Consider the following 24,861-nt stretch of genomic DNA (forward strand, 5'->3'; position numbering starts at 1 on the left):
CCCACCAGTGGGCAAGCGGTAAAAGCCACTGAACACTGGTAGTTCGGTCCAGGGTTCGAATCCCGGCAAATGGGCTGGCTGCATGGGCGTTTTCGTGGCTTTCCCATGTGTAACTTGGATATGAGCCAGTTTACCTTAAAAAGACCTCGGTTTAATCCTAGTATCCGGTGCACACAGGATTTTGCTACTTTTGGCGACTTTGTGATGAGCAGTAAAAACGGGACATATATGATGAGTAGTAAATGCGTCATTCAAAGAATATATATAGTTATACATAGCATATACTATGTATATAGTGTATAGTATATACATAGACGTTCTTTGGGTCATTTTTGGTGTTGGCGATAAGTTTCAAAATCGCACCGAGGCTGCACCGTATACTAGGATTTTAAAAGTTTAATCCTAGTATCTGGTGCACAAGGGATTTGGCTACTTTTGCCCACTTTATGATGAGCAGTAAATGGGACATATACGATAAGTAGTTAAACAGGTCATTTTGATGTTGGCGATAATTTTCAAAATTGCACCGTATACTAGGATTTTAGCAAGACCTCCACGGGGCATTCCTCCTTTTCCTGTAGTGCCTAAAGGCGGAGCATGTAATAAGTAAAAGGAAAAAAAAAAGAATTGCACGAACTCTGTGTCCATGTACACATCGATATGTTTTCACTTAAAAAAGCATCCTAGAATTGCACAAACTAGGCATTGCGCACTGCCTTAAATTTGTCCATGTACACATCAATCTATTTCCATTTAAATAAGGAAGCTAAAACAAAGTTAAAGCTATCATGGTAACCTGAAGCGAGGTTTCATTGCCAAAAAAAAAAAAAAATGTCGCTAATCAAAGGGGCACCCAATTCTACACTAGAGCCTGATTTTATTTTCTTAATATATATATATGTTTAAAAACTGATATCATTTTTACTTTAAACAATATTCCTGAAAATATATGCTCTCTTTTGTGAAGTGTTTACTTTATAATCTGTGCAAAATATTACCATAAATAAAAAACTTAATTATTTCTTAAATATAAAGTAATTAAATACTTTCATTATCCCTATGATTATAAGAATTATAACTGAAAGGGCATAAACAAAAACAGAATTAAAGGAAATGCAGTACTGAAAGTTTCTGGTTAGCGAAAAATTTGCAATAGAGCATGCCATTACAATACTATAAGAATTGATTAGTAAGGTAAACATTAGTTGAGCATTCTTCCACAGTAGCAATAAATTTTTCATTTATAATTCTTAAAACACGCCAAAACAGATTCACGATTGGTGCCTCTGATTTAAGGTCACACAAAAGTAAATTTGATTTAGCAGACCAAGAGATATTCCATGTCAAATTTACGAGAAAGATCTTCACCAATGTTAAGCTTATTATCTAATATTCATAACAGTTTGGTTAGTTGACTATCACAAAGCTCAAAAGTGCTATCTGCTCATGGTGAAGGACTTTCTAATGAGAACTGGCTTGTATTCACTTTATACGTAAAAAAAACTTAAAAAAAAAAAAAAAAAAAAAAAAAAAAACCATGCAGACAGCATGTTCAGAAAAAGAACAGAAAATGTACTCTTAGCATTCAGTAACCTTAACCATTCAGCTACTCGTGGGTATAACTATTGTTCTAAGAGATAAGCAAAAATTTTTCAGCAATAACTAATGTACTTTTTCACAGACAGAACTGAACAGTAAAAATTTCTTAAACTGTCGATTCAGATTCTAATTTAGTTTCTTCCTTTTAAAAGCAGGAGCTTCAAAACTTTCCTCATGCTGCTTTTTATTTTGAATAAGCTTCTTGAAAAAAAAAAATTCCACGTGCAGTCCAATATTTTATGATCTTTGTTTTGATATTGTAACAGGAGGGAATATTTACCTCATCTGATTTTGCATATTTATAAATTCTTCGTCCATAGTTATGTTTCCACATATTATTTTGTCTTGAAAATTTTGAATTATTTTTTCACATAGAAAGCATAATTTAAAAATTTCAGGAGGACTTTTAAATCCCCCCCTAAATTTGCAAAATTAATTAATTAATACTGCTAATTAAAACATATTTCCTGTTCACACATTGAAAATAAATTTAAAGTAACTATAGTTAGAAATACAACATGAAGGTTTACCATAACATAAAAGCATGATAATAGGATCAAAATGATGCATAGAATATTTAAATTAATACTTCTTCAAAATGCCTAGACAAATACACTATTTATTTATCTTAATATAACGAAAAACCTAAATAATTTATAATTTAGATCATAACTATGTATCCAATTTTTAACAAAGGTGCAAACCAATAGGTTTGGTGACAATACATCAAAATATAGCATGCGACTTTAAATTACCAATCGTAGAGTAAAATTGAAACACGAAAAGTCATATCACATTTCTAACCAAGCACAAAATTTACATGAAATGTAGTGTACAATTTTACAAACGATAATAAAAGAAACATCACAAACAGTATCGGCTATAATTTACTGCACAAACACACACACATTCCGCAGTTTATTTTGTATTTATAAAATCATTTGATCATTAATAAATGATAGTTAAACGAAAATGCACGTTTTAAAGAAATACGAACAGTAATTTATTCTAACATTCTATGAGAAAATTCGAAGCTGAACTTGCCTCAAAAACATGCTTTTGAGACCGGAATCCATTGATTTTGACGAGAATTAATTATCCATTTTCTTCATTTTTGGCGAAACGTCCTAAACTTATTTTTTGAATGATTGGAACAATTTGATGCAACACATCCATCCATATTTGTCAAAATTAAGTCGGAATCGACCAACAAATATGTCAACAAAAGGACACTGTAAAATAGCGATAGCAACAAGCACGCTTCGTTCGTTACAACGGACGACGCATCAAATCCCCGATGACCACAACTTGTGACGTCACAAAACCGCCATCTGGCTTGTAGTAGAGTCGGTGTTGGTAGATATCTAGTTGGCCTTGGAAAGGGGCGCAAAATCTTCAGTTGTCCCCGGGCACTGAAAACCCTAGTTACGCCTTTGTAGGTAGTGCGAGGTAATGGTATGTATTAGTGTTTTGTATGAATTTGGAGGGCGGGATAACAAAAATGGGATACACACACACACAAAAAAAAGAAAAAGACCCATATTTTATATTCCTTATCTAGAGAGAGGGCAAAAAGCGTTATAAGTGCCGGCAAAGCCAAAAGTAATGTAAAAAAATATTATGCATGCATATACAATTAAAGAACCTAACCCTTAAGATATAAAAGTGGAAAAATATAATACACTTACAAACATACGCATATATATATATATATATGTATAATATATATATTAACATTTCTGGAAAATAGAGACAAGGAATGCTAAAAAAGCAGTCTGTAGGCTGTATAGATAATTAATTTTTAAATATTGTTATTATTAAAAAAGTTTTGAAATTTGTGTTTTAAAATATTAGCATATTATCATATATATCGTAATTTTTTATAATATTATGAAATTCAAATTTTAATTTAAAGAAACTTTTAAATTATTTAGTTGTAATATTTCTACAGAAAAATTCATAAAGGGAGAATGGCAGAGCTCTGTTGTTTGTTGTTTTTAAAAACCAAAAAAGCGACTTTTAGAGTAGTAGCGTGCGGTATTTGAAAGTTGATTAAGAATTATGTAAAAGTTTTAAGGCGAAAGATGATAGATAATAATATTCTTTCGGTTTTCTGTTTATGCTTTTAATTTTCATTGCTGATTAACTCGGAACATACATAATAAAAGTAATATTATAATTTTGAATGAAATACGTGCATAAAGAAGTACATATCGTTTTTTGATGCTTGAATTAGAACGGTAGAATGAGTCCTCTGCGTCATTTTACAAAAAATATTGCGAAATCAAATAGAGTTGTAGTAACTGGAATTGGTATTGTTTGCCCACTAGGTATAGGTGCATTTAATGTATGGGAGAAGCTGCTGAGTGGTAAAATAGGTACAGTTGCACTTACTGATCCTAAATATAGTGATATACCGTGCAAAGTTGCAGCATTTGTGCCACTTGGGGATCAAAATGGACATTTAAACCTTAAGAAATTCTTCCGTAATTCTGATTTTAAAACATTTTCTATGGCCACAGCTTATGCGTTGGTTGCTGCTAAAGAAGCAATTGTTGATGCAAATTTATCTCCAGAAGCTGAGGAGAAGAAAAATATTGGTGTTGCGGTTGGTACAGGTATGGTAGACATGAATGATATTATTACCACTGGAAATGTACTCAAAGAAAAAGGATATAATAAAGTGTCCCCATTTTTTGTACCTCGAATACTTTCTAATATGGCTGCAGGTCATATTGCTATAAATTATGGTTTTAAAGGTCCTAATCATTCAGTATCAACCGCTTGTGCTACAGGGCTTCATGCAATTGGAGATGCATATAATTTTATTCGAAATAAGCAAGCATCTGTAATGATTTGTGGAAGTACTGAAGCTGTCATTAGTCCAGTTTCATTGGCTGGATTTTCACGTATGAGAGCTTTGGCAACACATTTTAATTCTTCTCCAGAAAAAGCCTCACGACCTTTCGATAAAGATCGAGATGGTTTTGTGATGGGCGAAGGAGCTGGAATATTAGTTCTTGAATCACTCTCCCATGCTATTGAAAGAAATGCCAAAATATATGCAGAAATTCTAGGCTATGGTCTTTCTGGTGATGCATATCATATTACATCACCTTGCAGTGATGGTAGTGGAGCATATCGTTGTATGCAGGAAGCTCTGTTACAAAATAACATCAGCATAAATGATGTTGGGTATATTAATGCTCATGCAACTTCAACACCACTTGGTGATGCTATTGAAGTGAAAGCAATACATGATTTATTTGGAAGCCATTCAAATTCTTTAGTTATGTCTTCAACAAAGGGTGCATTAGGACATCTTCTGGGAGCTGCTGGTAGTGTAGAAGCCATTTTTACTGTACTGGCATGTTTTACCAATAATATACCCCCAAATGTAAATCTGGATAACACTGATATAAAATTGCCTGTAAATTTTGCAGGGAAAGATTCACAAGTGTGGCCAGGTAATCCGAGTGATAAACGTGTAGCATTAACAAATTCATTTGGTTTTGGTGGAACTAATGCTTCACTTGCATTTTGTAAATCTGAAGTGAATTAATTTTGTCAAATCTTTGGTAGGGATATTTAATTAATGTATATGGATTATATATTTTGTTACGTAACAGAGTTATGTCTGAATAATTTTAGAAATGTGATGTATAAATTTAAATGTTTCGTGGGTGTAATTTTGTTATAAATCTAAAATTATTAAAATTAAATAAGCAATAATTTATGGTACTTTTCCGTTTCGCTGGCGCAAATCTCGCCAAGCAGACTTTATTGGCGACAACATATAGTATACACATAAAAAATATTAAAAAAATGTTAGTTCTAAGAATTCTTTTAAAAAAAGAAGGCATAAACATTTTAATATCGCTTAAAATTTTATAAAAAGCCAATAAATAAAGACAATAAGTTTGCAAAAAGACATTAATTTAAGAATTTACTATGCTTTCATGGTTCAACATCCTGATTCGCCGGTTCATATCACGTGACCCCAAGCGATCTCATCTCACATAAACTACTCTACAAAAATCTAATGCTCTCAGTAATTATCTACATTAATTTCAAGTTAAATCTTAATTTGGAACACAAGTTTAAATGCAAGAAATATTTCAATTCATACGAATAGTTTACTCAGAAATTATGTAAAACTGCAGTGCTTTACTTCGCTAATGCATTCTCATTAGAATGGATGAATATAACCTTTGACTTTACCTTTTCTATATTTTCGGCTTTGGGTAAGCGCTGTTGCATCCTAATTGACTTAATTACCGAAAATGGCCTTAGACATAAAACTGATTTATCTGATAAAAATTCTATGTAATTATATGCAGTATTGAAAGAAACAATCAATCTGATAAGAAAAAGCTGCGACTTGTTTTGAAAATGAGGCGTAAAAGGTTACCAGCAAGAATATTCCGTTTGGCATCAGTTTTACCATTATTGGCGACTTTATCGCTTGTGCCGGCAAAACGGAAAAAGTACCTAATTTTTTTAATGTTATTCATGTTTCTTAGGAGCTGAATTTTGACTTTAAAAACATGGTTCAAAGGGATTCAGAATTAAATTAATAAGTCTGTACAGAGTATGTGGCTAAGCTGCAGTCTGTAATAAAAAATGTAAATTATGAAGATTATGCATTGTTGATTTTTACCACTTTTCATAGCATTTAAGACATGGATATTAAATTTTATATGGTTTACTACTGAGGTTCTCTACAGAATAATAGGCACCTTAGTTTTATTTAAATCGTATTTAAAATTACTTTTGTAAATAAAGCTTTCCTTCCCTACACAGAATTTTCTCTATAAAAGTGTAAGAAACTTACAAATTAAAATTAGGTAAAGAACTTGAAATATAGAATATTTAAATATTAATATATTTTACACCAGAATCAAAATATAAACAGTTCAGTAACCTGAATTATCCATTATAAAGTTGATTTATTTTGGAAATTATTTTGAAACTACATAATGTAAAAAACATTCTAGAAACTTCTGGTTTTCATATTTCAGGCTTTGTCTTGTGATGTTAGACTTTTTATTTTCTTTTTCCCTTCTTTCATTTTTCTAATATAAAATGTGTTGAAGCCACTCTGTTGGCTTGATGCTAGGAAAGCTGGCTGGCTGCCTTAGCTCTGGGTTGAGTTCGAATCCCAAAGAAGGCATTGACATTTATAATAGTTTATTTTGCAACGTGAGGGCAGTTAAAATACTGTTTAGTCAAAAGCTGTCGAGAGATGAGAGATTCTCAGGTCTGCTGCTTGGGAGATTCTATTTCAAAACTGGAAATGGAGCTGGATATATTTGCCCTATCATCTACAATATACCCAAAGTCTAATCCAATAACAAGCACAAATCTTACATTCTTAGCCGAAATAAAATTGATGAACTTGATCTGATATCACTGCTAGTTCAGGATTCGTACACATTTCTGCACACGAAAATTAAGTACTTTTAAGGACCATTAATGAAAAAATTAAGGACCTATGAGCAAATGGAAACTGAATAAATTCAATTAAAAATATTATCCTATGTTCGAATTTCACTTTTGTAATACAGTCAAAAGTCGTTAATTCGGACACCCATAATCCGGACCTCAAAGCTACAAACTTTCTGCGCATGCGTCGCTTTCACGCATGCGCACAGGCGTTTACGAGAGCGCATAAGACCCTTACAGCTGCGAATATGTTTGTGCGCATGCGCGTTTAATGTGTAATGGAGTTATACGCTAAGCTAAAGTTATCTAATTCAGTTAATGCTGCAGATTGCGTTGTTCCTTAATCTTCGAATTGGATCCGGCTTATTATTTTTTGCAGACTGTTAGAGCAATTTTATAAAAGTAAGCTTGAACTTTCGATTATGTCAAATAGAATTTCCGATATATATTTACTACAAAGCGAAAGTATGTTTTGAAATCCGAAATCTGTTTATCAATTTCACGCTGCTCTGCGGCAGAGGGGGGGGGGGCAGAAACGTCATTATTAGATTATGATAGATTAGAAAGATTATGTCAAATAGAATTTCCGATATATATTTACTAATATGTAATTTGTATCTACAAAGCGAAAGTATATTTTGAAATCCGAAATCTGTTTATCAATTTCACGCTGCGGATTGGAAGTTGATCTGTCAGCACTATCCTTATCTTCAGATGTTTTTATTTTATTTGGTTTATAATTCCGTACTAAGTGTAGTATTTCATCTCGATATACTCCGTCTTTGATATGATTTAAATCAAGTTCCTCGTCATTATAATTCGCTTCCGATAGTGAAGAAAGTGACCCAGAGGTTATTGAAAACGAAAACATTTCGATTGACAAATTAGTCGGTATTCTCAACACAGCAATTATAGGACTTGAACAGCGGAACTTTGTAACTAAACAAGAAATTATGTCTGTTTAATAGAATTAAAGAGAAAGTATTATCACATGAAACGAAGCAACTTACATTGAAGGAAATGTTTAATAAAGTAAACAAATAAATATTAAGCTTTTTCTTTTTGTAAATTTTGATACCCTTTAGATCATAATTGTTCTTTATTTCATAAATTACGGTTTCATATTTTTAATTTTGTAATTTCTTCATGCCATCTTACCAGATTTAAACTGATGATCTATAATCCGGAAAAATCGATAATCCGGAATCGCCGAAGTCCCGACGAGTCCGGATTAACGACTTTTGACTGTACCATCTTAAAAATAAAATAGATCCCTAAGTAGTATGCATTATTACTAAACATGAATTAACTAAAATAATTATTAATAAGTTTGAGAATAAAATTAATTTCGTGCAGTTTATCAAGTAGCATTAAATATTTTACACTTATAATAGTTGGACATATTTAAAAGAAGATAAGTGACATTTACATTTTACTAATAGTTAGCTTTATGCTTTTTTTTTAATGTCTTATTTTGTCACATACTTGGTCAGTCTAGAGGTTTAGCAAATAGTAGGGAGATTTTATGTCAACCGGCATAGGTTAAAATGAGAAGTGAGATCATAACAAATCATCATGATTCATAACAAAAGACTGAATGTTGTCACTCTGCTGCTTGTCTATAGAGAGACCTGCTGATTGGAACAAACCTGAAAGGCCTGATGTAGGCACAGTTTGCAAGTGTTGAAAGTTAGTCAAGTTCTGCTTAATGCAGTTAATGTCATAGCTTTGTGTAGAGTTCCAGGGGTTGTAACCCAGTTAACATACTTTAAGGTTCCAATAAGCCATTAAAACACCAGAGGTGATAAGTTGTTTTATATATAAGTCTCAGTATATGCAAAGAATAAGTTTTACTTGATGGTGTTGATGGTTATTTGATGGGTGATGGTTACTTGATGAGTTCTCCACACAAAGGATTTGGCGATTGGATTCCCTAAAAACCCCAGTCGCCGTTTAAAAGGGGGAGTATATAAGGTATTTCTCCCACCTTCTTAGCGACCCTTCGTGGTGTAGTGGTTTGCACGCTGGTAGTGGTATTCCAGAGGTCTGCGGTTCGATTCCTGGCAAAGGCGTTGTTAATTTTTTATCATTCCTGCTTTAAAAAATACCTAATGTCTCTATAAGCCTTCCCAAACATTTTGGCTAGTTTATATCAATTTTCTTCTATTTAATTATTGATCTTATCTGACAATAATTAGAAATTTGTCTCTATGCAAACCAATGTTCTCGCTAGTTTCTGTGTGCTTTTCTCCTAACTTGTCAACCTCTTCACAATGTACCTATGAGGGTTTACTTGATCTAGTTAAAGTTAAATAGCCCCCCCGATAGACGTTAAGAAAATTATCACTGTATCTGAAAGTAACTACAATATCAGACAAAGAACTTAGAACATAAAGGCATGTTCTGATGCTAACAAAGTCAATTACAGCTTACGGTGATGTAATTAAACAAGAACAGTCAAATTCAAACTAAAACTGTGGACTAGTGGTAAAAAAATACAATTTAATTTTAATTTAATCTGGATCAGTAACTCTATCATGTGAGGAAACAGAAATGGAAAGTTATAGTAAAGGCTGAAATGATAAACAATTGGGTAATTTACATAATAATATCTGCACATATCTTTGAAGAATAATTTTCTTTATGTATTCGGTTTCTTTCTTCAACGCGTTTTCTTTTAATTTTAGAATTTTCTGATTTAATTAAGGATTTCTGTTATTCTAAAATACACTAAATGTACATAAAAAGCGGCTAATTTTATTTCTTTAGTAATATGAACATTCAGAAGAAATATGAAATATATATGGTAAAGGCCGGTTACAGAGCAGGTGTGGCAGAATTTTTAGAATTTAGTGACACACAGAACAACAAAATCTAGAAATGGCAAAATTTTTAGAATTTAGATAGGCACTAGGCAGCAGAATTTAGGATACACAGAGATTGCATCAGGTGGGAAAATGCCACCAACTTTGTGTACGATGCATTTAGGCACATTAGATGAATCTTTTAAATTGTAAGTTTTCAATTTCTTTATTAATAAAAAAATCTCTTTCTATAATGCCTACCAAGTGATAAGATTAGAAGCATTTTTGATATTTTCCATGCTTTTGTCTAGTGAAAAGTAGATAAAATAAAGGGAAGATAAACATGTTAAGGAAAAAGATTCTTGTATCAGGAATAAAACATTCAAATATTATGTTTCCATTGTTCTTCCAGACATTCTCCAAAAAGTAAGAAATTCATCGCAACTTTTCTGCAAAATGTATCCATTACGTGTTGATATGTTGATACCATGGAGACATTTTTCATTTTCTCACACATTTCTCGAATCAAATATACGTGGGTCTATAAATCTTGCCTTCAAATCCTTCTAAACTTTCCATGTTACAGTGTCAAAAATACTAAAGAAAAATTATCAGAACCAATTCTGTAACAGCAAAAAGCCAGAAATATTTTGAAAAAAAAAAAAAAAAAAAAAAAGGGGGGGGGAAGGGAAAATGTGTAAAATCAATTTTATAGAGAAAACTGATGCATATTCTGAGAATTTTGAATAATCTGAGACAATTACATGGGAAAAACACTTACTATGAAAAAATTAAAAAGACATTTTAATTAATTACATAGCTAATTTTGCTTTTACTAAGAGCTGTTTCGTAAATTATGCTTTATAGCTATATACCTTGTTTATTTTTCAGATTTAAAATATTGTATAAAAAGTTACCAAAATGAAACTTTATAATATAACAGCAAAAAGTAATGTTTTATTTTAATGTTATTTTTTAAATATAGTTCTATTATATTACTGTTGTGTAGCAAATGTAATATAATTAAGTGATTCATAAAAATCAAAATTTTAATTTGTAATTAGTCAAAATTTGAGCTACACAAGTTTGGTTATATTCTTTTATTTGGCTTATTAATTCTAGGGTAATCTATTTTGGCTATTCGAGTTTATGCGAACTGCGTCTTCAATCTTGTACACTCAGACAAGGGATATAGGTGAATTTTCATGTAATAAACTCAGTTTTTCATGCTAAAAATTAATTTGATTTCTTAGTATTTAATATCATTAGTTGCAGAAAAATTAGCTCTTTAATTTGACATAACTTTCGTTTTCCTAACTTTAATTGCATTTTAGTTATGAGCTTTAATTAATAGTTTTTTTTTTTTTTTTCCATTTTCATTGTGATTTCTACTTTGGAGGAGTAGAAATCACCTGCTTTCCGGTAAAATAGTCGCTTTTTCGAGTTTTCAGCGTTCCTTCATTGGGACTGCTTACAGGGTTGTTGAAATTCCAAGTTTCTCCCTTCACTAGGCGTGGTTATTTGGCGATGGCTTGGCTACTTAGAATTTCCGTTGGGGTTTCAAAGTGGTGGCTTTGGCGAGTTTGCTAACATGAAGGAATGCTGTAGTTGCAACTGGTTTAACTTTTGGCGAGGAGTGAGTTGTGCCAAGTTGGCATTCCGGCGCTCTCCGTTTTAACGGGTTGTTTTGTGGGACGAGGTGACTTTTTGACACTTCTGTTGCTCTTTTGAATTGCTTTCTGATGTTGTTCGAGGCGACAGCTGATTCCGCCGAGGAAATGGACTTTTGCCCAGAAAGAAACACGGGCCTCTTGGCTAAGTGCTTTGAGCGCGGGCCTTAATGGATGGGCATCTATGTCTTCGCTAAATTTAATTCCTTCTTCAGTTTTTTTTTTTTTTTGTGTGTGTGTGTTTGTGTATCTCAAGGAGAATATAAAGCAGAAAAAATCTAGAAAAATGATGCGTGCTCCCAGTTCTCAACCATCTGATTGCTGCTGTGTTAGTCGTTTACGATGCCATAGAAAGAACCCATTAGGCTTTAGCATACTCTGAAATTGGAAAGTTAATTTACAACCATTGCGTTTAGGACCATTTTGAAATTGATTCGTCGTTTCCCGCTGATAGATTTCCAGAATATTGGTCTGAAAATTTGTTCATCCTAATCTCTTCATATCTCCAAATCCGGGACTGTATTCAACTATTTAGCCATATTAGAACCTCATTTGTTCATCCTAATCTCCTCGTGTCTCCAAATCTGGGACTGTATTCAACTATTTAGCCGTATAGGAACCTCGTTTGTTCATCCTAGATTCTACTAGGAAAAATGCCCGGCTCCAGTGATCACTTGCTGCCAGCAGTTCTCCTGAGCTTCAATGGACTCTCTCATTTTTTTTCATTCTTCTCCTTGTGGTTCGACTCTTCTTGCTTCCCAGCCACAGTTAAGTCTCTCCTTTTTTATGTTTTTTTGTCTTGGTTACTTAAAGGTTATAGAATTCTGCAGTTAAATGTTTGAATTAATTTAAATGTAAAACTTAACTTTTTTTTTTTTTTTTTTTTTTTGTAGTTAACTCTATAGAAATCATTTGTTTTCTTTTTGTGTGGGTCAATTAAGTAAAAGTAGTAGATTGAACAAAGATTTATAACCTTATTAAAATTATTGTAACTTAACTTAATAGTAAAGAAAATTAAGTTCTTCAAGAAATTATTTAATAGAATTTTTGGAGTTACTTCATGGTGAGGATTGATTAGTATAGTACCAGTAATAATGCAACTACTTAACTTTTTTTTTCCAATTAAACAATATTTTAATAATCAAAAGAAAAAAATGATAAAAATTATTATGTGCAATAACTATTTTGTTGGATGGTATTGAGTGCAATAATTTCTTTCCTGTATTGATTATTCTGTGTGAAGTAGAAGGTGTAACTTGTTAAAATTTATATTTTTTTTTCCTCCCCGGGGAAGGTACTGTTCATTAATTTATAGTTTATTTTTGTATGTTTACATGATTTGCAAAGTACCTATAATAGAGATTATAAAGAATAATGTTAAGAAATAATTACTCAGTAATAGTTTGATTTGTACAACAATATAATTTGCAATAAGAGTTAAATAAGTTTTTCTAGAATCAATCAATGGTTAAATTTAATTTGTGTGCTTATGATTTTCACCAGTTTATTTCTCAATTTGATTTTAGGGTTAATCCGGAATAAACACAACGCAATTAGAACAGGTTATTGATACTAGTATGTTATGGTAGAAATGAGTATTTTTAATGTTGTTGTCAACTAGTAGGTTACCTTATTGGCAATAAAAGACACAACATTACCATTATTTTAATGAAATTTATCAATGTTAAGATGTTTTAAAAAAAATCGCCGAAAAATTCTCAGATCTCGGAATTAAAAATTTTCTATAGAAACTGATCTTAAAATCGCCAAACTGTTGACAAGTTGTCAAATTTAGAACCATTTAATAAAATAATTCACAACCCCAAAAGCGAAAAGTTGTTTATGAGCTCTTTATTAGAAACTCGAGTATCCCATCATTTATATTAGAAATAGAAACAAATTATAACCAACTCAAAAGATAACCATATATACGTCAGTGAATTGCCAAAAATATTCCTCCAAAATGCTAATTCACACTCAAAATGGCAGTCGTAAAAACAGAGAGAAATTCCAGATGATTAAAATTAAGGACCTTCTACTGATTTTGGCCAAAATTAAAAACTTTTAAGGACCAAAAATCGATTTAAAAAAATTTAAGGACTGTACGAACCCTGTAGTTAAGTTAGAAAAGTCATGGGTGCAAAACTGCTCTGAACTAATAATGATCAAATTTAAATTTGAATAAAATGCATCCATAAGATAATACTGACATTTCTCTTCAACTTAAACTCTTCATAGTTTTTCCTGTCATATCTAATGAAAAGTACTTTTAGATTGTCTGAGGATTTCCAACAAATTGCAAATTTTATGTTTTTAATGCTGTTTTTGAATTAAACTTAAAAAGTATATCTAAATAACCACTGCCAGTTAATTAAAATTGATTTCTTTAGGAATAAATTTAAAAGTGAATTTCAAAATTTATATTACTTTTGCTCTTATGCATTTATAATTTAATCACTATCAAAGAAAAAAAAATTAATTAGTTTTTTTGTATAAATGTTACTGGTATATAGTTTATTTAAACAATTCATGTAATGGTAAAATTGAAGACAGCAAGAAAAATATAACTTTTGTTTGAAGCATTACATTTTTCATCATTATACCCATTCATTATGTTATTATTTATTACATTTCCATTACTTAATTACTTTTGTTTGATTACAGTGGGAAGAAGTTTTATTCAGTCCTAAAATTCCTATCAATCAATGGCAAAGCTGGAGCTTTTCTGCCTAGGGTAATCCATTTGTGTATGAAAAGATCTATTAAATTTCAAAACGGCATATAGAGGAGTAAATAAAAGTTCTGTATTTATTTTTTAAATAAAACCTTATTTCCAACATTCTAAAATACTCTTTTGTCTGTTGCCAAAATTGTCGATGTTCTTGAAGTTTGTTTCATTACTCTAGTTTCTGTTCTGGAGAAAGTACTGTAATATTTTTTTACTCACCTATTTTTAGTTTATTGCTTTAAATCAAATTGTATTTAGAAAAAGTCTTATATACAAATAATATTCAACAGCTATTGTGAGGATGGCAATTATCCTTCTGTTATCGCTGTGCAATGCAGCACGAGATGAATTTTAAGAGAAAGCTATGCCAGAAAAGTAAAAATATAGGAGCATGTGCATTTTTCATTGAATAAAAGTTTATTTCGGAAATTTATATTTAATTTGAATAAATGTAATTGACTACTATGTTAGTTGTGACCCTAATTTTATCCTATTATTGCTTTCCAGAAGTCTTGAAAAGCAGAAAATGCTGGAACTATCTTGTGAGGCCGTTTAAAAATTGTTTAAAGCCAGAGAGAGACATCCTAGCTCAGTTGTTATTGTTAAGAATTCACGGTGAGATTGGATTAGCTTTCTCTTAAAATATGCTGTAAATTGTGTTCTATTTAACTTATTTATGCTCTACTGATTATTACTCTGTTATTGTGAACACTTGTACGAATATCTCTGAGGAAAATTCCTGCATTTTATTATATTTCTTTTGATAAGAATACATTTTATTAACCTTTTATAGGACTTGTGCATTCATTCTTTTACGAACTCGATCGCACACAACAATACTTAAATTTAACACAAGTGGCAGTAGATCATTTTGTTAATTTTGATTGTCAGTTTGCAATAACTATTAGCAATCACAAATAAATCTTTGGGTGAACTTTTATCTCTTGTAAGTTACTGAAATTATGTCATAGAACTAGAAAATGAGTGATGATGTGTGTATGTTCAAGGAAAGTTTAGGCAATTCAAAAACCCTAAGTTAGCCAAAACCTTATACATAATTATTCTCAGGTGTGACTGTGTTTAAACTGGAATTTGCCTTATATAGAAGTATTAAATTTTATTGTAAGTATTCAAGTAGTTTCGTTTCCCATTTAAAAAATACCTTAGGTTGCCTCCAATTAGTATAAGTAAGTTCCTGTAGTTTGTTACCTTATTACCTTTTTGTCAAGAGGTTATTTCTAAACATTTTTCAAAAGACAATCACACAAAATGTTTTGAAGAGTCTGGATACTTCTTCAAAAGTTGCCTCTGAATGCCATGATCTAAAGTAAAGAACTGAAACTAATTTTATGTCTTTGTGATTTGAACCATCAGTCATTACAGTTCATACAATTGATGGTTTACAAAGCATTTAACCTTTCACTGAAAATTAATGGCAACATCATACGTGTAACTATCACTTCATTTTTAAAGCATGCAGACAAAAATTTTGATTTCAATAACTTTTTAATCAATTTAGATGTATGGTCTGATTTCATGCATCACAGAATAGTAACTAAATACAGTTCCTTAGCAGTATATTTAAAGTCTGTTGCTAACATCTTGATTCAAAATAAGCAGTAATAATAGAAGGCAAAGTGCTCCTTTTACTGCTTACATTACATTTTATATGCGCTTCTACATCACCTTTCCTTCGCATGCGATTGAGAAAACTTGTACATTGTACAATCTACATGTTCACCAATATCAGGATTTTAAAAATTTATACCAGCTAACTTTTCAATGAAATTATATTTCCCCGCCCTCCATTCTAAATATAATAAGGAATAGAATAAGTAATGATTTTTTCAAATACAAACAGTGAGAAAAACTACTAATAATCATGAATGGCTGGTACATATAAATTTTAAAATCAATACAGATAGCTTGAACCAAAGTGTCCTTAAAACAAAAGCCTGCCTAGCTTTCTCTTTTATTATACTCTAAAAAATGCCTGAGTCACAACTTGGCAATATCATATAATGCACTAAGTTCTTCACTTTCAACCTGTAAATTTATACATGAATGATAAAAGAAAATGTTAATTTTTCTATCTTTTATGTACCAGCTACGCATCTCTAATTACAAAAACACATCTGAAATCTTTGAATGCCTCCATGAAATTACAACTAAGAAATTTCATACTTTACCTGACCAATGTTACTTAACTGATTAATAATTGTTTTTTAGTATTTAAATATAAGCATATAAAATATGAACATTCTAAAATAACAGTAAACATATAAATTCATAGTATAATACTGATATTGAATAACTACTAACTTTCTACACATGTGACTGAAATAATGACTTTCTGATGATGAAATGCACACAAACTTTCATTCAGAATTATTAAAAATATATTTATTGTGTATGAACCTATCCAATTATTAAAATTATCTTTAAACTATAAGACCTATATGAAAACAAACAATTCGGTACTTACACTTCAGCTGCACATCATAAATTCTTTATGTACATATAAATTCTCTATGATACAAAATAGTTTCTGATCCCAAGCATTTGGGATAAAGGATACTTAATCTGTACTATTAAAAAGATTTTGTATTTTCTGAATAAACTTTTTTCGTGCTATCTCATTTGAAGTCCTTAAGTTAGTGGTTATGTGAAAAAGCACATAAATTAAAAGAGAAAGGATAATAAATAGTTTTAATGACAAAAACTAAAAACATACAGATAAAAAAGATAATTACTATTATAAAACTTATTTTTACACTTCCAAAACAAAGAAACAGCAGTATACAATACCATGTTAAAAATGTACATAAAAATTTTTAGACAGGAAAAAGAACATATGCCTGCAAAATAATTTTGTCAAAATAGGTTAAGTAAGTTTTCTAAGTAAGATAAATAAAATATTTAATCATTATAACAGCTTTAAAAATGGAACAGAATTGTTTTTATAAATGAGTTAAACAATTATTTTCCCATTTCCTGGGGAAAAAAACAAAACAATGTGTTATATAAAAAAACTTTTATAACAACTAAAAGTATAGATGCAAACTTAAATATAAAATTCACAAATTAAAAGGTAACTATTAAAATTATGATATTTATTTTTTTTTTCAAATCACAAAAAATAAATAAATTAAAAAAAGGCATTTCACAGAAAAAATACTTTTTACTTAACATAGGACTTTTAATGAGTCTGTAGTTTACAGGAAAATATATAGTATGGTATTTTTGAATGCACTCTACATTTTGCATCACAAATTATATGGATGTTCATGAAAAATGGATATAGGCCTTATACACTTAACTACTGATCCTAGGCATATACTTTAATTAACAAAACTTCTCTAAATAGAAAACGTTATGAGAAAAATTTCACCCCTATGAATAGAATTTTCAATTTGGAGGGGGGGGGGAATACACAATCTCCCTAGAGCAGAAAGTCAAAATTTTTAAGTATTTGTAATACTTTAGTAAAATTAAATAAAAATATTTCATTTTTTTTTATGTTCAAAATTCAAGAAGGTATTACAAAAAATACTTACCGGTTTTGACTAGTTTTCAAAGGATAATAATGATTAAAATTAAATACTTCTTTAGTTTAATCTATATATCAGGAAGCAATTAAAAAACAAACAGAAAAAAAAAAAAAAAAAAAAAAAAAAAAACAGCTTTAGTAAAGTTTTAACTATACCCCCAAAATTAATTGTTTACATATTATAGAATTTTGCATGTAACAGTACAACTTGGCAGTAAAGGCCTAAAATATATTTCACTATGTAAAGACCATATAAATGCTACTAGTTTATATTTGAAAACCATTCCTCTCTATCTCTGAAACTGATCTCATAAAATTTGCTAATTTATTTACAGAATTTTTATAATTGAATGTACATGCCTAGGATTAAGAGCTTCAGAAACAAAGCCTGTAGCCAACTTTTAAGAACACTCTGTCTCATGGAAATAGATGGCAATTTCACCATCTAACATTTCAATTAAATTCGACAAATGCTGAATTTATGGCATTCTTTTCAATAACTAAATTATTAGATATTAAGTAGAAATATTACAAAGTTTAAATGTATTAAATTTTGGTATTCAAAATTCAGTATAAAAATGTCAAAAAATTCTGATCATCTAATTCTGTTTTAAATTGCAAGAACTGTTCTGCCAGAATTTAGGGTAACTTTATTAACCTCTAAAATGATGAGACTTTTAAATGCGTTGACAGTTCTCAAAATAGCTCAACTGATTAAAAGTATCACTAATGAAGGATTTAATTAGAAAATAAACTTTACATATTTTATAAATACAGAATAATACTATAATCTATTCCTTTAAAATTGACAATTTAAGACAATTTTTTTCCCTCCTGGCTTGCTTCATAACTAGGGTAACGAATGCTGCATAGAGGGTAGAGTCCTCCAGTTTGTTACAAATTCCTAAATCCTTTAAGCAATAATGACAATGCATTATACAATCATTAATGAGAGGTTGGTTATTAGAACCTTAAAAGTGAATAGTTTAAAGCAACAGACTATAAACATGATTTAAATTTTCAGTTTAAATAAATAAAAATGCATTTCTGTAATGATATCATGCTTATAAAGTATTTTTGCACACATTACAAATATATTCCTTTTTTTCTAATCAAATATTTGTTATTTTTCTAAAAAAGGAGATATAATTTAAATTTTTAATACATTTAAAGTTTTAAGAAATAAAGAACATTTCTGCATGTTTTGTGACTGAATCCATACATGTAAAAAAATATGTATGTGTATTTGTATAAAGATTTATGCCTAAAAATAGCATTTTAGTTCTGAGCACACCTCTACAGCAATTCAGTATTTACTTAGCATTCTATTGCTTTTCTCCCACCACCAGAACAATAACTAAAATAAACAATAGTTGAAAATAAAGATAAGATTTAATTTGCTAGTTTTCACTTTCAGTCCTAAAACACATAAAACTTTAAATAAATTACAATCTTATTGGAACATATACATTAATTAAATAAATAATGTTATAAAATTTCACACACATAATCTTGATCTGATTTACTTGTGCACGTTTACCCCAAATATAAGGTGATCTGAATGCTTTTATGTAGGGATGTTTAATGGCTTGGAGATGAGCCTTTATCCTAAAACAGTACATATTATGGATATACCAGATACTGATATCTACTTTCATAAAAAAACTATGCAAAAAATTTCTTACATATTTATTACATGTGTTATCAAATAAGAAGTACAAAAAATCAAACATTTTTAGTAGATCAAATTAAATTTTATGCACAAGTTTGTTTAGTAAAAAATTCAAAATGATACGATAATCAAAGCTGATTAAAAACAAAAACTGAAATTAATACACAGGGCTGGTGCTAAGCATTTTGTCACCCACTACAATTAGGCTTCCCATTGTTTCCATAAATTCTTAAAATTTCATCATCTGTAAATTCTAAAAATTTTGCTATATCTAAATTATAAAAAAATCGGTTGCCTCTAATTTCTTCTGCCTGCACTAGGCTTATCACTGCATACAAAAAAATGCACCCAACTAACATTGGCCTTAATATATAAAATGTACACATACATTCTTTTCAGTTATACAGTAAATTAATTGTTTATAATACTTAAAGAGTAAAAGTAGAATGATACTAAATCTAAAACTTCATAAAATAAATATTACATAACTTAAATTTAACATGTGATTTCAAAACACACACACAAAAATAAAAATGCATAAAATCAACAATTACACTTTAATTATGGTCCCATAAATACTTCCAATGTTTCAAGAACTAAATACAAAAACCAGAGCATAGAAATTTCAATATAATCTAAACATGAAAATGAATACAGAAATTAAAAAAAAAAAAAAAAAAAAAAGGTTTTTAATGAAACCACTAAATTTTGTTATCTAAAAAATTTTTCACATCATATTGGATTCATGGAATACAAATTATATTAAATTTAAAGCTTTAAATAATATATTTGAATATAATTAATCCTTAAAGAAAATCTAATTTATAAATAAACTAATAAAGCTTTTCCTCCCTATCCATTCTGAAACATAAAACAAGATAGATTACCTTGGATTTATCTTGATTGCCAATTTATAATAAAACTCAGTAATATTCTTATCATGTAGAAGGATAATTCATCAGTGCATTTCAAATAATGACATTAATATGAAACTTTTTTTAAAATAAGTAACAACAGCCAAATCTTGATTAGCTGATCACAAATTATTTGAAGAAGTATTTAAAACACCTGTGTTATGTTTTAGCATTAAGAAAACTGATATAAGAAAGTGTGTGGGGGGCATAGAAACACAGTCTATGAAAACAATTCTTATGACTAAATTGGAGGTTCTCAAACAAGGGGAAATTTCCCTGCAAGGAAGAATTTCGTAATTTCAGGAAGGGATGGAAGTCTTTTATTTAGCTGTTTAATGCACGGAGGAAAACAGGTTCAGAACCACTGAATTAAATATTTTTTCCTCAAAAAAACTTACATTTTTTTTCTGAAAAATTCATATAAATGTAAAAATTAATAGTATCACAAATTTCACACAAAATGCATAACAGAATTATGTCATAGAAATGCATCTGATTAAAATTATAATGAATATTTTTAGTATTATGTTAAAATAGTATGTATGTTTGATGAATTCAGACACATGTTTTGTAACTGAAGACCGAATTTTGAGGGTATAAATACAAAAGACAACATATGAGTAAACCAAACCATACTGTAAAAGTTGTCATGCCTAAACTGGTAAATAATTTATAAATGAGCCAGGGAAGTATCAAAATTTGGAAGGGGGGATTATTTCCCATGACACAGAAATCAAAATCGATATAAACATGATTTCTTGAACTTTATACACAAATGTGTTAGTTTGCTTATAACCCTATTATGCAAAAATACAGATTAAAATTATATACAACAGAAAAGTTCACAATATATGTATTTTAATTATGATATCATTCTATATCATGTTAATCAAGGAAAATATCTTCTGCAAACTTGATATTATCTTAAAAAACAAGTAATTTTTCCCCAAGGAAATTAATAACATTTAAATTGGGTTTAATAACAGTAATAATAAAGTATTTCATACTATTATTTCCTTTCAGTAATTTTTAAAATGCTGTTGTATATTTAATAAGTTTTAAAAATAAACTGTTTTTTTTTTTTTTTTTTGTGGGACGGCTGGAAATTTTTGATGGGGGTGAATTATCATATAAGAACATAGGATGCAAAACTTTTAATTCAATACACAACTAGATAAAAACAAAAAAGTAACCCATATTAATATCACTTACTCTTTACATTTTACTTAAATTAAAAACATACAACATAAAATAAAATTACTAGACAGATCTTTTCACAGAATTACATAAACAGTTTTATTGATTTAGTTATTAATGTGATCTTCTGCCATGAGTATTTACAAATATATATATGATAAATGAAAATACTTTTTTTATGAGCACATATCACTGCATATTTTTAGTTTCAGCTTCAGCAAGAAAGTTTACTAAATTCTGTCGAATGAATATAATAATATTTTCTACTTAATTCATTTTGTATTTTTTTAATAAATCAAATTCTTGAAACAAAGAATAATGACACAAAAATACAATATAGAAAACTTAATTCATTCACATTAAATAATACATAATTTGCTCTATAATTTTAGTTCAGATGCCACTTATAATAAATTATAGAGCAAATTTCTTAATGTAAGTCTTCCAGGAACAGCTAAAATTCAGTAACTTAGATTGTTCACATCTCCAACACACCTATTTCTTTTTCTTTTTTTGAAAATGGAATAAAGAACCAAAATTAGCTTGAAAAGTAGTATTTCTTTTCTTGGCTTGCAAACAATATTTTTTAAGACCTAATAACTTTAAGCACATTATCTTAACATCATTCTATATGAATCTCTTTCTTCTTAAAAATTTTTAATGTGGATCAAAACATTTTTAGTAGGGACCAGGTTGATGATATGGATGATGCTGTTGTTGAGGATGAGGGGTGCCTTGGTTACTAGAATTCATATGTCTTAAGTGTGCTACTAATGCAGCAGTCTGTTGCTGTTGCTGTTGTTGCTGCTGCTGCTGTTGATGTTGTTGCTGCTGATGCTGCTGTTGATGTTGTTGCTTCTGCATGGCCATCAGCTGTTGCTGATGGCATAATTGCTGCATGTGTTGCATTTGACTTGAAGGTCCACCAGACATGGCAGATATTGACTGTGGATTTGATTGACTGCCATAATTACTTCCACTATTTTGTACCATTTGAGAACCAGACACAGGTAAATGAGAACCACCACTCATTGTATTGATCGTAACATTAGGAGCTTGCATATTTCCTTGCCCCATGCCATATTGAGGCCTAAAACAAAATTAAACAAAAACAGTCTAATGAATGTTTTCACAATAACTTAAACTCACATCTTAATAAATCTTTCTATTTCAAAATTTAACATTATTTATTTAAAAGTTTTTTTTTATCATTAAAAGTCAAAAATTTGTTTTGTAAATTATTACATATTAAAATGATAAGTAATTTAAAATATTTAATTTGAGTACTACATAAAAAAAAATTGGTCAAACTTTTGCCAAATGATTCACATCACATGATCCGCACATGCGCATCATCTAAAAATAGAACTGTTAAATATAGAACTAGTAATGGATGTAGTAACGAAAAAACGTATTCCATAACTTCTCTTCTGTGTATTGTATATATAATTAGTTAGTAATGTGCTGTTCATAAAATATGTTGTTATTGTAGATGAGCCCTTTTTTGTGATGAATATTATCTTAAAATATCTTCAGTTAATAAAATATTTCCAGATTTTGGCACTAGATTAGAAGAAAAAGAGATCCACTGAAAAGGTAAGATTTTTATTTCTTAAAAATTTGAACTTTTGATAAACTTTGTTCTTGATATTTTCATCAAAAATAAAGGTCTACTATTGGATGCAAGTCATTGTAATGGAGACTACTAGTGATCTACTAATGTATTCAAAAGTTCATTATAAAGTATTTACATAATAATATACTGTTAAATATTGAACAGCATGTAAAATAATGAAATACACCCAATAAAAATCCTAAATTCATCAGATCAGGTCCGAAATGGAAATTTTTTCAGATAACATTTGCAAACAGTTTATATTCTATAATTTTGTTTTATTCAGTTGATGTATATTGCACTATAATATGTTTCCAAGTATAATCAGAAAAGAAAAAAAGTTAATTAATTCTAGTACCAGATAAACATCGAACACTGTACAGTTACTGCTGATATTGGCAAAATCACCAACTCAATCTTTTAAATTTTACTTATGTTGTGAATAGTGATGGTATTTATAAATGATATAAATTTACATGAAAGTTTATTTTAAATTTCAAGAGAAAAAATTGAGAACGTCCAGTTTAAATAATTCATACGGCTAGTGTTAGATATATTTAATAAAATTTTGGATAACCTGGAATTAGGAAATAGATTTTTATTTTTTTATTTTATTTATTTATTTATTGGCATCTACAAAAAATCCCACATTTGCACTTATTATTAGAATCAAGCTCTTTGCTTTTTTTTGGGGGGGGGCAACATATTACAGTTTCACAATATGGTTAATTGACTTCTCATAGAAATTTTTTTGCATCTAAGAAAATTCGCAGATTTGCACTTAATAGAATCAAGCTCTTTGCTTATTTTTTTGGACATACTACAATTTTACAATATAGTTAATTGGTTTCACATTTTTTTATATGTATTCTGCTTGGAGGGTAATTTTTTTTTTTTTTTTTTTTTTGGTGTGTGTGTGATCTGTAATTGCGCTTTTTGATTGAAATAATCATTAAAAAAAACACCATTTTCTTTATAAGTTATTCATAAGATTTTTTAATTGTAATTTATAAAATCATTCAGGAAATGTCCATGCTTAATTGTGCCTATATTTTCTTTTTACTTTTACTTAAATTTATCAATTTTATGTAAGTTTATCTGTGTAATGAGCAGACTGATCAAGGCAGCCTTTGTTTTACAAAGACATATATGTAATTTATATATTCATTTAATATTTTATTGTAGTATATTTATAAAGTTTATTCTTTATTGCTCATATGTGAAAAGCTCTAAATATGTTCTAATACGGGGGCACCCAGGCAGGAAAGTGGTTAGTGATTTTGACTGCAGCACTGAAGGACCCGGGTTCGAATTTCGGAGAAGGCACGGATCTTATTTGTCCATTTTTTCATAGGAGGCAACAATAGCGAACTTATTAGATGCTTGCATAATAAAGACCACAGTTTCGAGCCTTTGTAGTAGTCAGCACCTGTGAATCGATAGAGCCTGCTATTGGGAGAGTTCCCCCCCCCGGACACTGTAGCTAAAAAGTGTTGGAATGCTATAGAATGCCGACAAAAAAATAAATAAGTAAAATAATAAATAAAGCACGAAATAATAATTAAATAAAATATAAATTAATGAAAATATTAATAATTATTAAGTAAATAATTAATTAAAATATCATGAAAATTAAAATGAAAAGGAGTAAACTAATAATAAATTAA

The 24,861-nt window shown here is 29.5% G+C and overlaps 2 protein-coding genes across 11 annotated transcripts in view; one reads left to right on the forward strand and one right to left on the reverse strand.

The window, feature by feature from the left end:
* Positions 1-3,577: 3,577 nt before the first annotated feature.
* LOC118202331 (3-oxoacyl-[acyl-carrier-protein] synthase, mitochondrial) lies at positions 3,578-15,034 on the forward strand. 6 transcript variants are annotated; one of them, XR_015041822.1, is made up of 3 exons: positions 3,578-5,066; positions 14,183-14,317; positions 14,754-14,890. XR_015041822.1 is itself a non-coding variant. In XM_085819435.1 (3 exons), the coding sequence occupies exons 1-2, from the start codon at positions 3,845-3,847 to the stop codon at positions 14,206-14,208; spliced, it is 1,248 nt and encodes a 415-aa protein (XP_085675561.1). In that variant the 5' UTR covers positions 3,578-3,844; the 3' UTR covers positions 14,209-14,252; positions 14,754-14,890. The 6 variants fall into 6 exon arrangements, 4 of the variants coding, with proteins under 4 accessions (XP_085675561.1, XP_085675562.1, XP_085675560.1 ...); XM_085819435.1 differs by having other exon boundaries at positions 14,183-14,252; XM_085819436.1 differs by having other exon boundaries at positions 3,578-4,937; positions 14,183-14,252.
* Positions 15,035-16,200: 1,166 nt separating this feature from the next.
* Positions 16,201-24,861, reverse strand: part of kto (mediator complex subunit kohtalo) — a 230,910-nt gene continuing 222,249 nt past the window's right edge. For all 5 annotated transcript variants that reach the window (XM_085819429.1, XM_085819431.1, XM_085819430.1 and 2 more), the window contains one exon: positions 16,201-22,669. In XM_085819429.1, coding sequence (XP_085675555.1) covers positions 22,258-22,669 — 412 coding nt within the window. In that variant the 3' untranslated portion in view covers positions 16,201-22,257. The remainder of the gene's footprint in view (positions 22,670-24,861) is intronic.

This window comes from Stegodyphus dumicola, chromosome 6 (assembly GCF_044657685.1).
Source record: "Stegodyphus dumicola isolate Sdum_Otavi_A_Nest chromosome 6, ASM4465768v1".
Taxonomy (NCBI): domain Eukaryota; kingdom Metazoa; phylum Arthropoda; class Arachnida; order Araneae; family Eresidae; genus Stegodyphus; species Stegodyphus dumicola.